The 15,607-nt window shown below is 51.0% G+C and overlaps 1 protein-coding gene across 2 annotated transcripts in view; it reads right to left on the reverse strand.

Annotated features, from left to right (window-relative positions):
• The window catches only part of CLCN4 (chloride voltage-gated channel 4), a 63,799-nt gene that overhangs the window by 31,135 nt on the left and 17,057 nt on the right, over nucleotides 1-15,607 (reverse strand). Inside the window, exons 1-4 of one of the 2 annotated variants that reach the window (XM_044911508.1) lie at nucleotides 10,154-10,176; nucleotides 7,699-7,843; nucleotides 5,220-5,319; nucleotides 355-542 (exon numbers count right to left, since the gene is read on the reverse strand). In XM_044911508.1, the coding sequence (XP_044767443.1) occupies nucleotides 355-542; nucleotides 5,220-5,319; nucleotides 7,699-7,842 (432 nt within the window). In that variant the 5' untranslated portion in view covers nucleotide 7,843; nucleotides 10,154-10,176. Of the gene's footprint in view, nucleotides 1-354; nucleotides 543-5,219; nucleotides 5,320-7,698; nucleotides 7,854-10,153; nucleotides 10,177-15,607 lie in introns of those variants that run through there. The other variant, XM_021684124.1, reaches the window with a different exon arrangement.

Consider the following 15,607-nt stretch of genomic DNA (forward strand, 5'->3'; position numbering starts at 1 on the left):
ATATTGTTTTTAACAAAAGAAAAGATAACTTATCAGAAGATATACAAAGCAATGCTGCTTCTTCAGCACAGTCAGCAAACCACTCTTGGTAAGAGAAACAACAAGACTTTTACGAATATATACATATATCGTGCACGTGAATCACTAGGGAAAGCTTATCCTGCTCTAGCTGGCACATCAGAGCTGGAAGAAGCCAAGTCGCGCTGGGACTGAGCCAAGGACAGGTATCAGAACAGACCCTGGAAGGACAGAACAGACCCTGGAAGGAAGCCCAGACAGGCACAGAAGGCCCAGTGGTGTTGCAAGGCGCCCGTGGAATGGCGGGCATCCCCAGCCAGGACCCCAGAAACCCACCTCCGACTGATTCACCAGCAGCTCCGACCATTTCTGCCATAGGGGACACTTGTCCCTGTCCTCAAAAGTGGTCTCGTTGGAAGTCCAGCAGCACTGCTCGTGGCTGTACCAGAAGGCAGACAGGCAGACCCCCTCCTTCAAGTCGGTCATCCAGTCGACGGCAAGATCGATGACCCCAGCCAAGGTGCCTGGAAGAAGCAGCAAGAACCACTCAGAGGAACCATCCTGTGATGAGGCAGGAGAACACAGGGCCAGGGGGCCGACGTGGGAGCCCAGCAGCCAGGCAGGCCGAGCCAGAGGCGGGGTGGGGGGAGGGGGGTTACGACCACGCAGCGGAAGGGCCATGGAGAGGTCTCCTGAGCACTTCCGCTGTGGGCAAGGCCATGCCCAGCCCCATGAGAAACAGAGGCCAAGGACGGTGGTGCCTGGGTGGCTTAAATCCAACAGGAGCGACAGACATGCAGGGCTTAAGTCATCACAAGCCACTGGGGCCAAGCAGCTTTTAAAACTGACTCCTTCCAAATTCTAGAAACAGGGTACATGGGCCCTATAAATGAGGTAACCCCCTCAGTGGCTTCTGGGGCCTGATGCTGGGATCACATACATTAATATTTCTCAGGCAAACCTGACAATTCAGACAAAAAGGAAGCATAAGGACTATAATAGCCTCATCATTCAAGTAAGGTTTTGCCACCAAATTTAGAAAATCCCACTTATCAGAACTTTCTGGATTTTTTAAATCATAGATAAGGGATTGTGGATCTATATAAGTAGGTAACTAAAGGTGGGTAGAAGTGAGATAAATAAGTGTGTGCAGTGGCCCACAGAAGGCTACCTTGGATCTCTTTCTAGAATAACCCATTCCAGAGTCTTTTAGGGAGGCAGGGAATACTTTCAGGCTACTAAATTTTTCAAACTTTTACTGGATCCTTATAACAACATCAATTCTCCATCTGCATCTGCACACCTGCACCAGGGCTTACCCTTCCCTGCTCTCCTGTTACATCAAAAGCTGCCCACTGTTCTTGGGAGAACGCCTGAATCCTTAGCAGGTGGCAGACTCGAAGAGCTGGCCCCTCATACCTTTCCCACCTCATCTCTTTCCATCACTAACTGCCCCCATCCTACCCACACCACATTCCTGGAGTGCACCAGGCTCTCCTTTCTACACCACCTCAATCAGCACTGTCCTTCCCAGACCTGCCAACCTCCTATTTATCTTCCAGATTCAATATTTACATCACCTCCTCCGAGAAGCCTTTCCTGATTTCCTAAGTCTGGCCTAGGTGTACCTCCCAGGCATTCCCCCATCATCATACCTCTCATATCCTAATCACATGAGTGTGTGTGTGTGTACAGTGTCTAGTCCATAAGTGTGGGGGGGGGGTGGAGATTCTGTTGTGTGGTTTGTACGCAAAGTAGGGGTCAGGCCAGATGTCCAGGCTCTGTGTCCACTCTAAGTGGGTAAGGGCCACCTGCCTTGTCCACTGTTGTATCTGTGTTGGGTACGTGGCAGGAACTTTATATCCATAAATCCATAAATGAATGAAAATCAGAAAACCCAGGTCCATCCATTTACTCAAGGGGTAGTTACTAAGCACCAAGTTCCTATGTGCTAGTCCCTGTTCCACGCCCTGGGGATATGGCAGGGAACAAAGCAGACTCAGCTCCCAGCCTTTGTGGACCTGCACATCGGCTGGGGGGGGGGGGGCCGGGGGGGCACAGGACACTGAACATAAGTAAATCAGGGCTCTGTGAGAAGACAGTTAAGTGCTAGGGAGCAAATTACAGCACGTGACAAGGGTGCAGCCCCTTTGGAAAACAGCCTGGCAGTCCCTCAAACAGTTAACCACAGAGCTGCCATCTGACCCAGCAATTCCACTCCGAGGTGTGCACCCAAGAGACGTGAAAACATACGCCTATGCGAAGACTTGCACACGAATGCTCACGGCAGCACTATTCACAGTAGCCAAAAAGTGGAAACAGCCCATAGGCCCATATTGCTGAACAAAGAAATCGAATGTGGTCCAGCCACACAATGGAATAGTATTTGGCAACAAAAAAGAACGGAGCGCTGATGCCCACTCCAGGACGAACCCCAGAAACAGGACACCGAGTGAAGAAAGCTAACCACAAGACTACATACTGTAGGATTCCACTTATACGAAATGTCCAGAATAGGCAAATATACAGAGACACAGAGTGAGATGAGCAGCTTCCTGGGGCTGGGAGGCGGCTGGGGGCAGCAGGGCTTGATAGCTAAGGGGTATGGAGGTCCTCTGGGGGCTGACAGGAATGTTCTAAAATGGAGTGCGGTGATGGTTTTACAACTCTGAATATGCTAGAAACCGCTGCACTGTACGCTTTGACAAGGTGAACTGCATGGAATGTTTAATATATCTTAATAAAGCTTTTACACACACACACACACACACACACACACACACACACACACACACTGGGGCGAGGGGGATGAGGCTGTGAGAGGGAGAGGTGACTTTTAGAAAAGGTGGTCAGGGAATACCTCACGCGTTGTAAGACATTTGAACAAAGACTTAAAGAAGGGGCGCCTGGATGGCTCAGTTGGTTGGGCGACTGCCTTCGGCTCAGGTCATGATCCTGGAGTCCTGGGATCAAGTCCCGCATCGGGCTCCCTGCTCGGCGGGGAGTCTGCTTCTCCATCTGACCCTCCCCCACCTCATGCTCTCTCTCATTCTCTCTCTCTCAAATAAATAAATAAAGTCTTAAAAAAAAAAAAAAAGACCTAAAGAAGGCGAGGGAGGGGTCCTGTAGATATCCAAGGGCGAGACCCAATGATCATCCCAGATTTCGTTTGCAATCAGCTCATCCCTCCCCGGGTCTTCTGGGCTGACTTGCCTGACAGCGCCGCGCGGCTCGGCTTCGGTCGGTGGAACAACAGCGACACCCAGTGGGGACTCTCGATAAGCGCCCCGCAGAGGAGCCGCCGCTTGGGCCTCTCCATCATGGGAGTCAAAATATAATGTCCAGGGTGTCGCTGAGGAGAGAGGACTGGCCAGGCAGGGGGACCCCCTGAGTCCTCCTGCACTGTGAGAACAACTGGGGAGGAGAAAAGTGAAGGGGACACAATTTGCTGACTTTAGCCAGCACACTTTAGCCACCTTCACTGCCAGCGTCATCCCCTTCTCACCTTCCTCCTGTATTCGTCTGGGGGGCAGGGGCCACAGAGCACCCTTCGGCGGGGGTGCTCAACCCTGGCTGCGCATTAGGATCACAGGTGGAGGGGCCTGGGAGAAAGAAGGGGGCTTTACCCAGTGCTAGGGCACCATCTCCAGGGATACTACTGACTTGAAGCCCAGGCAGCCGGATGTTTTGCTTTCATTCCCCAGGTGATTCTTCCTGAAAGAACTGGCGGAAATTGGGTTGACAAGGAAACCAACTGGTCAATATCAGATTTGTTCAAGAGAGCCCGGTCGGGCTCTTACGTTAGTCAATAAATCCATGCTGTGCTGTCTGCTCTGGCGAGACGCTAGAACATCTATTCCGGATTTCTGCATTCCCTCTCTTTATTTCTCCTGCCTAGAAGCCAAGAATAATGATACGGTATACAGTTTCTTAAATCTATTCTAAATAAAGACATCAAAATTCCCAGCAAATTCCTCCCCTGCCCACTTACAAAGGTGTTCATGGAAGCAGTCAAATTCGTGGCGAAACACCGTATAGGCATGAAACCGAATTCCCTGCCAACACTGCTGCTGCTCTATACCCGGGCTGCCCCTGGGAACAGAAGGCTAAAATTGGGGACATGCGAGAACAGCCACCGTGAGAAGAGGAAAAGGATCCCCACTTCAGCACTCTTGGCTCTTCAGCGCCGGCTGCCCTCCCTGGCAACCAAGCCCCTCCCACAACTGTGTACGGGATAAAGGAAGGAATGCCCAGAAATCCAAACCCTCTGTAATCACACAATTTGTATCTATGCCCCGTTAGTATTCTCTTTCTCACAGCTTTTACTATATTCTGCCTTTATGACAGTCATTCGCTGATCAATCCTATAACCGTAACTATTATGTTATTACAGGTAGGTGATTTTTATTAAGGGAATCGCTGTTAGTGTGCTCAGATTTTTTTAATCTTAGACATTAACCTTCAGAGCCTCCTAAAAGGAAATTAACGTCTCAGGACAGAATTTCCATGGAGAGCTGGTACATTTGATATTAGAAGGGCAGGTTTCCCCTCCAGATACGCTTCCATTCACTCTGGAAAACATCGACTGCTTGCAAGCATGGTGCTGGGATTATAAAAATTGGAGGATACAGTGTCCCTGAGGGTCAGAACAACGCACAGGCTGGACATATTTGCTCTGGGCCTACCTCAGGCCCTGCAGGTGTCTCGGATTATTCTGAGTATCCTAGGATGTGTACGATTCACTCCAGGGCCCGCCAGTATTGGTAAAGACCACTCTCATACGGCGCTTTATTATTAGAGATCAAAGTGTTCCCATACTTGCTTGCCTTCTACATAACCCGGTACTACAGAATGCAAACTATGTGCTTTCGATAAAATCCAGTATGGCCATAAACCTGTGTGCTGTGCAGACATGGCCCTCTAATTAACAGCTTTTTTCCAGTGACCGCATTTGGGCCCATGCCCTGGGGTCTTGCCTTATTGATGATACGTTTTATGTTAAGTGTATGGTTGTGTAGTTTGCTCTGAGGCATTTCAAGTAATAAATCCCTTGCACGGGGGTAAAAGAGAACCAGTCCATTTTCAGAACACCAGCCTGAACAGGAAGAGTTGGTGCTCTGAGGCTCCGCGGCACCTCCAGCCCCGTCCCCAGGGCGGGGGGCGGGGGGCGGGGGGGGGTACCGCGTGCGCCCTCCACGTACCCGCCAGCAGGCCGATGAGCAGCATCACCACCCAGCCTGACCAGGCATCCAGCAAACTCTTGATGAACTCCCATATGGACTCCTTGCTTTTGCTGGTTATCTAGAAACAGAAAGACACAGTAGTTGATTCGGGATACATTTTCCAATTCACGCTTCCTTCCCTGAAACGGTTTCTTCCGGGAAATGGGGTGAGTGAGAAAACGAATGTAATTAAGTGACTAAATTGCCACTTCCGTCACCTTACCCGTTACCTGGCGCAATGACAAAACGGGCTTTCGGGTTCACGCAGTTGCAGAGATGCCATTGTAGCCACCAAAGACTTAGAATCCCCCCAAAATTCACTTAATTAAAAAAAACTTCCTAAGTGTGATTTGAACTTTGAGGATTCAGAAGCCATTCTGAAGGGAGACAGCCATTCGTCGTCACCATTTTAAATGAGAATTACCACTTTAACCCTCACCTTACAGTCTGCTCACGAAAGAAGCTCTTCAACACAGAGTTCATTTCCTTCTTTTGTTTTCAAGGTCAAAGGCTAGCAGCAAGAACTCTGAATGGGCTAGCCCGGATCACCTTCAGCAGGAGGATGAACGTGTCTGAACACACTGTTCCAACGCCATTCCTCCCTGAGCTCCTTAGAGCATTTTCTGGAAAGATTTTCGACTCTGCGGGTCAGCCGGCCTCTGTCACAACTACTCAGCTCTGCTCCGGCGGCACAGGAGGAGCCATGGGGAATGTGCATGTGAATGGGCGCGGCTGTGTTCCACGGAAACTTTCCTTACCAGAGCAGGTGCCAGGCTGGACTGCGCCCGCGGGTCAGAGTCCAGCAACCTCCGCTCCGGGCCGGAGGCTGCCCTCTCTGCCACTGTCCTCCACACCGGAGCCAGGAGGCTGGCTCATCTTCCGGACTCCCTACCCCACTCCCGCCAACTTGCGGGAAATGATGGGACCCAGCGGCACCCCGGACGTCACTCCCTGTCCTGCTCGGAAGGTGCTCTCTCCCCGAGGCCGCCGACAGTCCCCAGGCTGTGGGGCTGCCTCCTACTTTACCTCTCCACGGAGAGTGACCTGGCTGGCCACCCCGGCCTCACCACTCTCTCCTCCTCTCGCTCGAGACCACTTTGCCGGTTGCCCTCCTTCACCTCTCCCTGCCTCTCCCAGCTGTCTGTCACAGGCGCCCCGCCGACCTCCCACTGCACTTGCTAAATCTCGGCAGGGCCCGGAGTTCCGACCCCCTCCTTACTTCTCCCTCTCCGTGCACACCCAGGCCACCTGGGCCACTTCTAAAGCTTCGGCGCCCACTCACATGCTGGGGCCTCCTCCTTCTGCACCGCAGCCCTGACCGCACCCTTGAACTACAGAGTTCTCGCCGCCTGCCAACCACCCCCAGCTGCAGGCTGGGTAAACAGCTCGAAGCCAAAGTGGCTGAGACAGAACTCACCGGCCTCCCCCTCAAATCTGTTGCTCCCCTTTCCTTCCTTCTTGCCAACGAGGGCATCCCCCCCTTCTAACCGCGGCCAGGGCCTCATCCTGGACTCCACTCCCTGCCTATCCCCAATACCCCACCCCAAATCCTGTCAGGGGCTCCTCTGAATAACTCTTGACCCTGAGCCTCTCTCCATCTGCACTTCGCTGCCTTTCGTCAGACCTTCTTCCTCTTTTCTCCTGAACTGATTTCCAAGCTTCCTGTTTCTCCCTCTGCAATGCATTTTTCTTGTATTCTGTGACCATGAAGATGAAACCCAAACTCATCTTCATGGCCTACTTGGTCATTCCCGGTGTGGCGCCCTGCCCGTGTCCTCCCATCCTGTGAGCCCTCCCCCAGGCCTCAGAGCTCCCGAACCACCTACTGTGCGGTGTTCTCTCATGCCTCTGACTTAAAAAAGGGCCCCTCCTGATTTTAGAATCTTTTCCCCCTTCTCCGCCTAGCAAACTCCTAGGCAACCTTCAAGGCCCAACTGAAACGTCACCGTCTCTAAAAAACCCTTCCCTAACCATCCCTCTGAATGATCCCGCAGCACTTATACCGAACTTTATGGTGGCCACTAAAATAGAGATTGATCGCCAACTAGCTGCCAGGCACTGTGGAATGTGCTTCCATACACAGGCAACTCAACTCACTCAATCTTTAGCTATAATGGCCTCCACCCTTATAGAGGAGAAACCAGGGTCTAGAAATGGTGCCCCAAAAGTCACCCAGCCTAAAGGCATCAAGGGCAGGATGTACCTGATTTGTCTGGTTCTGGAGTCCCCTCATCGCCCTCCACACCATACCTCTGCATGACGCAGCCTCCCACCCAACGCGGGTAATCTCATAATTACCTGTCCACATCTCTGCCTCTCTCGCTAGCCCTTCTCTCCTTCAGAATCTCGCCCAGTATGTGACATGTGACCTAACCCTACCTCAGCAACTGCCCCACGAAAGCACGGCCCAGCCACCTGACGGGAGCCCCTTCGACATGTCTTTATGATTGCCACCTACCTTTCTGTGTCTGTCGGTGTCCCGGGACTTTTCCCGCAGCCAGTCGATGGTGTGGAAGTCCTCATACGTCCCCACATCAGGGAATGGCTCATCGAGGAAATCCATCAGGTTTCCAGAGCCGCTCATCGCTCCTGCATTGACCATGCTAGTTACACCTGGGAGAGAAAGCCTGGCATGAAAACCGTCACTCAGGACATCTGCAGAAACACGGCAGAACAAGCCCCACGTAGTATTTTCTCATGCTACCTTCCAGGCAGAAGGAATTGCTCCCGCACAGGCAGCTCTGCTGTAACGGAATGTAGATCCAGTCCGCCTTAGTCCTCTCAGGCTGCTCTGACAGAGCACCGCAGACTGGGCGGCTTAGAAACAACGCAAGTGCATTTCTCACAGTCCTGGAGACTGGAAGTCCAAGATCAAGGCGCTGCAGGGTCGGTGTCCGGTGAAGAGCCCCATCCCGGTTCATGGGCAGCCATCTCTTCACGGTGCCGTCACATGCCGGAAACAACGGTGGAGCTCTCCGGGGTCTCTTTTGTAAGGACATGACCCCGCTGATGAGGGCTCAGCTCTCACGGCCCGATCACGGCCCAAGGGCCACACCTCTTAACACCATCCCCTCGAGGGTTAGGTTCCAACACGTGAATTTTGTGGAGACACCAACCTTCGGTCTGGAGCACAGTCAAGTTTTGTTATGTGCAGCCGTCCCGTTCTATAAAGTCCCCGTGAACACCGAATTAGTGACTACCGAAGCAATGTCCCTAAGTGATACGCAGGGCTGGGTTCCTACAAGCCTCTGGTCACGTTTTTGTAAGCCAGGCAATATACAACCCTGCTTTTTTGTGGTTCTGTTTGAAGACCTCTTCTTGAGTATATACCGCTGATTCACTCCCACTTGAAGTCACGGCTGCAGCGCTGCAACTCCTACCCCAGTGAAGCTTATCTGCCCAACGGCTTCTCTCTACAAGGCGCACTGCAGCCTTCTTGCGCGTGCGAACACCAGGGGCACTCCAGCCCTGCATTTCGGGCCCACGACAAACAGCAAATTACCAATTAAAAAAAAAAAAAGCACAAAAATGTGAAAAACATGGCACTAAACAATCTGTACAAAGGACACTTGCTTATAGTCGGAGAGCCGAAGTAAGATGGCGGAGCCAGGAGGGTGCCTTTCGGGTGACTCAGACTTTTTGCCACTCCGCACACGCACATGTCTGTGAATAACCGGAGAGTACCGCACGTATCAATGTGGGGTTACGAGTACATTTTAGTGAGTAGACAAATGCACAAATACAGAACCGCAAAGTAAGAAGATCGACCACACACATTTCTGAAAAACCTCAAGTTCTGCAAAAGCAAGGCGTCAAAACGAGAGGGCCAGAGGGGCAAACAGGGTCGAGGCCTGCCACTCCAAATCCAATCACTGCAACCGAACCAATAACTGGTTCTCTTGTGACATAAAGTGCACCACTCAGGCAGGCGGCCTACGTGTCACCACTGAGGATATTCAAACACTACAGCTAGAGCAGAGTGAAATGCTGGCCAGGCATTAACCCGCTGGTGGAAGCCAAGGCAATCCGCAGAGGGCAGAGGCCCTGTGTAGGGGGTGCAGGGTGGAGGCGGGGAGGGGGGCCCCTGGAGATGGACAAGGCAAGAGGACAGCCTGCCACATGACCCATGCTATGGTCTGAACGTGTGTGTGCCCCAGAAATCCCATCCCCCTGTGTGATGATGTTAGGAGGTGGGGCCTTTGGGAGGTGACTAAGTCAAAAAGCCCTCAGGAATGCGATTAGTGCCCTTATAAAAGAGACCCCAGAGAGCTCCCTCACCCCTTCCAACGTGTGAGGACACAAAGAGAAGTCTCTGACAGAGAAGAGGCCCCCCACCCCCACCCCGGTGTCACACTTCCAGCCTCCATACAGTCAAAAGGGCTCCTGCTGCCAGGACAGTAGCCAAGCTGAGAGTTTCTCCTTTTCCTGCCTAAGATAACAATTCCACTCCCACTCTCCTGGCTCCCTGGGTCTGGAAAACAACCGCAAATAAACCAAGACACCTTCCATGTTATACCACCATCAGAGCCTGATTTACAGATCACATAGGAGCTAACTTGAGACGAAGAAAATGCTTTGCAGCAGGACCAATGCTCACCACCAGGTAGCAGAAAAAAAATAATACACTCTCACAAAGACAAGAGGTTGGAATAAGCACTAAATAAAAATTACTTTGGCAAAGAGCATGGAATTTTGAATTATAGGACGAGGACCACAAAAGTGCTGGAGTAGATGGTTAAAGAGGTGAAGGGCAGTTATAAAAATATTTGAGCATAGGCTTCTCTCATTGCTTTATGTATTTTTACATCTGGAGGACTCAACCACGACCTGATGAAACTGCATTTTAATCAAATTGAAAAGTCGCTATGGGCAAAGCGGGGTAATCACCTTACAAGCAATAAAGTGGCGATAGCGAGTGATTTATTGACCGTCTGTGCAACTCGGCTGCTTTAAAACTTCAAAAGTTTGAGGTTTGAGCCATGCCAAGCTGAAAACTATACCTGCTGATGAGTACCCAGGGAAGAATCATGTTGCATAAGACAGTAGCAACCAATAATAAAGGGGAAGGAGTAAAATTAGAAAGCAAAGATTTCGTTCTCATTTCTACAAAAACAAGGTAATAGCTTTGTATTATATGTGGTACAGAAAATCTCTGATAGGAAAAATAAGGGAGCTGACTGTTGACCCACAATGGGCAGCCCTCGTGAGAAAAACCAGGCCGGCAGATAGAAGAACAGCATAGACTTGGACATTCTATGAAAAGGGAGTTCATGTTACCTGAAATTTAACCAAATCTCTAGTCAAGCAACAACTCCAGGAAATAATGGTTGAATCAAAAAGTCACTCTCGAGAACAGTTAACATCTTTAAATTTTGATGGAGCATGTCATGGTTGCGACAATTAGACACATAATTGGTAAAGGAAAATATACAAGATCTAATTTGTAGATCTAATCAGGGGCTTCCCTGGGAGCCCAGAAGGAGGTGCTGAGGTCACTTCTGACGCTGGGATTAAGAAAGACAGGAGGGTCCGGGAGAAGTGTAAGAAGAGGGCATCTGGGTTAGAAAAATGGAAAGAGGGGCGCCTGGGTGGCTCAGTCGTTAAGCATCTGCCTTTGGCTCAGGTCAGGGTCCCAGGGTCCTGGGATCGAGCCCCGCATCGGGCTCCCTGCTCGGCGGGAAGCCTGCTTCTCCGTCTCCCACTCCCCCTGCTTGTGTTCCCTCTCTCGCTGTGTCTCTCTCTGTCAAATAAATAAATAAAATCTTTAAAAAAAGAAAAAGAAAAATGGAAAGAATTCTATCCAGAATCCATCTGGGAGATGTGGATGGATAAGGAATGAGAATCCAGCCAAACATGGGAGTGACAAGGAGTGAACTCCAAGGACTTGCTGAGAAATAAACTTAACCTACTATATAAGTTCATTATGGTACAAGGAACAACCCCAAATGGATACCAATAGTCATTTGTACCTTAGCAAGGAGCCCCTGCTCCTCTCAGTCTGTTTTTATTTCTTCACTCTAGTAAGAGCACTTCTGCTGACAGATGACACCCATGCTTCTGGCCTCAAGGCCTTGGTTTCAGGAAGGACAACATCCTAGAACCTGGATCTGAGATCCCTACTTGGTCTGAATTGTCCAGGTCAGGGCTCAGCAAACTGCAGCTTGTGGGCCAAATCTGGCCTGTGGCCTGGTTTTGTAAATAAAGTTTTAGTGGAACACAGCCATGCCCAGGCATTTATATATTGTCTATGGCTGCTTTTCACATTACAAGAGCAGAGTTGAGGAGTTATAACAAAGACTACATGGCCCACAAAGCCTGAAATGTTTACTATTTTGACCATTTACAGAAAACATTTGCTGATCCCTGATCCATGCAGTGGATTGCAAAAATGGCCATATTCTCTACCCCTCCCTGGATCTACCACATTCTCAGTGGGACTTCCCGGGTCCTCCTCATTAAGAGGCGGAGTCTATTTCTCCACCCACTGAATCTGGACTGGCCTGTGACACGCAGCAGAAGTGACTAGCATGCATGTGCGAGTCCAGATCCCAAGAGGTGATGCAGCCTCTGCTGGTTTGTTTGGTGGTGGTGGTGGGGTTTTTTTGGGGACCTCTGCCTCTGCCATGAGAAGCCTAGGCTAGAACGCTGGAAGATGAGAGACCACATGGAATCGAGCTGGGTCAGCTCAGCTAAGGCCATCCCAGGTCCCCTAGGCCCAGCCAAGCACAGATTCCTGAGTGAGCCCAGCCAAGATCAGGCGAATTTGGCCCAATCAAATCACCCAGCCCACCCACAGACTGTGAGAAAAATAACTGGTTATTGTTTCAAGCCATTGGGTTTTTTGAAGGTTGTCATGTAACAGTGTTAAGCACTGTTACTTGGGCTCCAGAGGGAGAGGAGTAACGAAGACAGATAAGTGAGCTGTGGCATCGTGGACGGACTTCCGGGAGGAGGACAGGAACAACGATGGAGGATAAAACTGCCAACAGAAATGGGATGGAATCAAATTTCATGCTGGAGGCATCTGGCCTGACAAAATACCATCTCTCCTACCCAACCATACTTACCCACAAAGGGACTCTGGAAGACACACGGCGCACCTAGATCTTTTATCCAATCCTTTCAGACAAGAAAGTATCTATCGGTTTGGTCTTGCAGTATAACGGCTCCAAGGGGCTGGGGTCCAAGTGTTCACCAGCAGATGATAACAACAGACCCTGTCCAGTAAAACTCACTTCACCCAGCGCCCAATGAACACACCATGCGTTAGCTGTGAGAGTATCAGTGATGTGATTTATGACTTTGATACTGAAAACAACTCTGGGTGGGTTGGCTCACCCTCAAAACAGGGATCTGTGCCATTTAAAGGAAATCTGGACTTCGCATAGTCGGATATTGGCAATAAAAAAACGGTTTCTAGAAGATGAACGAAAGCAGGAAATCACCCAGATCAAGGTAAAGAAGGACAGGTTCTAAGTCTGATCAAGGCCGCACTGAATACAGAGCACCCCATGCTAGACTAGTAAGGATCATCAGCATGTCAGGCAGAAACCCATTCATCTGAGTGTGCTGTGTCCTCTACCTAGAACAGCTCTCCTGTCCCCTGACGGGAAAGCTCCTATTCACCCTCCAGAATTCTCTTCTGTTCCACACTCTCTGTGCCACGTGCATTAATTTCCCCAGAGAGAGTTGGGGGCTTCCTCCTTGGCAATCAAAAGCATTCTCTTTTTCTCTCGTGTTTTTAAATGGTTGTTAAACAAAATAACAACACAAGATCCACCCTCTTAACAAATTTCCAGGGTATGGCCAAGGTACCCCGTGCAGAAGGTTGTACAACAGATCTCTAGACATTTTCCGTCTTCCATCACCGAGACTTTATACACACCGAACCACGACTCCCCGTTTCTGCTCCCCACCGCGCCCAGCCCCCGGGAACCACTGCTACCTTCTGCTTCTATGAGTTCAGCCCCTTGAGATGCCTCATATAAATGAAATGATGCAGTACGTCTTTCTGTGACCGGCTTATTTCACTCAGCGTAACGTCCTCCAGATCCATCCATGTTGCTGCCTACGGCAGGACTTCCGCTTCAAAGGCCAGTGTGTGTACACGTCCCATTTTCTCCGTCCACTCGTCAGCTGATGGCATTCAGGTGGCCTGCTTGTCTTTGTCCTTCTCCCAGTGGAGCACGATGCTTCTGCGGCTAGGTAAGGGGCACAGGCCTGCTGGTAGCTCTGGCACCTCGGACAGGGGTCTGGGAGGGAGCCGATGCCCAATAATGCGACCCACTGCCTGCTTTGGTAAATCAAGTGTCAGGGGCACACGGCCACGCGCCTTGGGTCACGCCGGGCCTAGGGCTGCTTGGCGCTCCCACGGCCCAGGGGAGTGACTGCGACACGGGCTGGGAGGCTCACAGGGCAGAAAATACTGCCCACCTGGCCCCTCCCTGGAAACACGAGCTAAGGCCTGAATGGCAGCTAAGTTACCACAAGGGGACGGGCAGGGGAAAGGGGGCCAGGACAGGAGCAGTCTCTACCATGCCCGCCCTGGCGGCCCATCTCCTGGCCCTCACCCCCGTGGCCACCGGCCCTCACCGGACTGGAGAGGCTCTGCGTCTTTTCATCTGAGTTTGGATTTTCTGTTCCATCTGCCCAAGTCATCTGAGAATTAGCTAATAGAGAAGCTGGCAAGTAAGACAACGTGGTCTGACTTGGGAGAGGAATACTGGCAGAAAAACTGTCAGTTTTTTTTGTATGGTGCACGAGCTAAAAATGTAAGACAAAAGCTGGAAATAAAAGATTCCATTTATACAAAGTTCATAAACAGGCAACATTAATCTGTGGTGTGAGGGTCTGGATAGTGGTTACCTTTAGGGGTGGGGTACGGCCTGGAAGGGGCCACAAAGGGCTTCTGGGGGCCAGGCGCATTCTGTTCCTTGACCTGGGTGCTGGTTACAGAGGGGAGTTCCCTTGGCAAAAATTCATGGAGGTGTACACTCGTGATTTTTGCATTTTTATAGATAGATATTTACTTCCATAAAAAGCTCAGCTAAGAAAAGGGATTTCAGTCTGGCAGCACCTCAGAAGGTTAAACACAGAGTTTCCACGTGACCCAGCAATTCTACTCGCAGGCTTAGACCCAAGGGAACTGAAAACATGTCCACACAAATGATCAGAGCAGCATTATTCCCACTAGCCAAAATGTGAAAACAACCCAAATGCCATCAACTGATGAACAGGCTAGACCCCAAAAATGCAACTAAAGGACCTCACTAGCAACATTTCAACCTGGAAGCTTTGGGAAAATTGAAAAGGTAGTTTCTAACACTAACATAAGCACACACACATGCGTGCGCGTGCACACACACACACAGACACACTTTGAGGTTTCTATATCCTACAATCAGAAGTTTCTCCAACTAATTAGCTATCCTAATGCTTCAAGACTCCAGATGCCCTTGGCTCGTGAATAAAGATATGATCATACCACAGCTCTAACAAAGTGTCACAAGATACCACACAAGAAGCTTAGGACCCAAGGAAGAAAGGATCTAAGAATATGGAGTTCAGAGCCAGATCCTGGTCAGACGGCACCTGAAAGAAAAACAAACGAACAAAAAAACCTCAAAAAAGCTTCACTTCCTACAGCTTTGCCAGAAGTTCCAGAAGTCATCACACGCAGCTCTACGAAGTCCCTTGTCTTGCAGCCCTTTGCACTGGCCGCCACCGTCACGGCCACCAGGCTGGGGGCCCCCGGTCAGGGAGGCTGCTTTGCTAGCCGTCCTTCTGCCCAGGTGCCCTGGAGTCCCCGGGAAGGTCCTGTGGGTCCAGGACACACGTGCGGGGACGGCCTCCTCCTTCCCCCATCTCTCTTCAACATGTAAGTCCCACCTCCACTCCAAGAGAGGGCAGGACCCCTCCGCCACCCTGCCCTGCCTCACCTGCTGTCCTTCCCTTGGCCTCCTGTAGCCGGAAATCCTGCCTCAGGTTCTGGAAACCTCGTACGTCCAGAGCCCACGGCTCTGGCTCCCTGCCCTGAGCGACTGGAGGGCCACTCCCTCTCTGACCCACGGCCACTCCTCTGTCACCTTCGGTGGCTTCTCTTCTCCCCACGCTCTGGCTCGAGTGCTTCCCAAAATGTGCCCGCACTGGATGAGTCACCTCGGTGCAAGGCCTGCGATACCGTGATCACCGGCATGACCAGCTAACCTCACTCCTTCCTGGTCTCGTCTCCCCTCCGAGGGCGGCCAGGCCAGCTCCTTACCCGCACTCGCTTCGCTGACAGGCGGAGGGAACCAGGAGCTTAAGCCGAATGAAGATACCGTCCACCCGGCTGCCTTCTTTCTGAGCCAGGATCTCTGTGCGCACAC

This window comes from Neomonachus schauinslandi, chromosome X, assembly GCF_002201575.2.
Source record: "Neomonachus schauinslandi chromosome X, ASM220157v2, whole genome shotgun sequence".
Classification (NCBI taxonomy): Eukaryota; Metazoa; Chordata; class Mammalia; order Carnivora; family Phocidae; genus Neomonachus; species Neomonachus schauinslandi.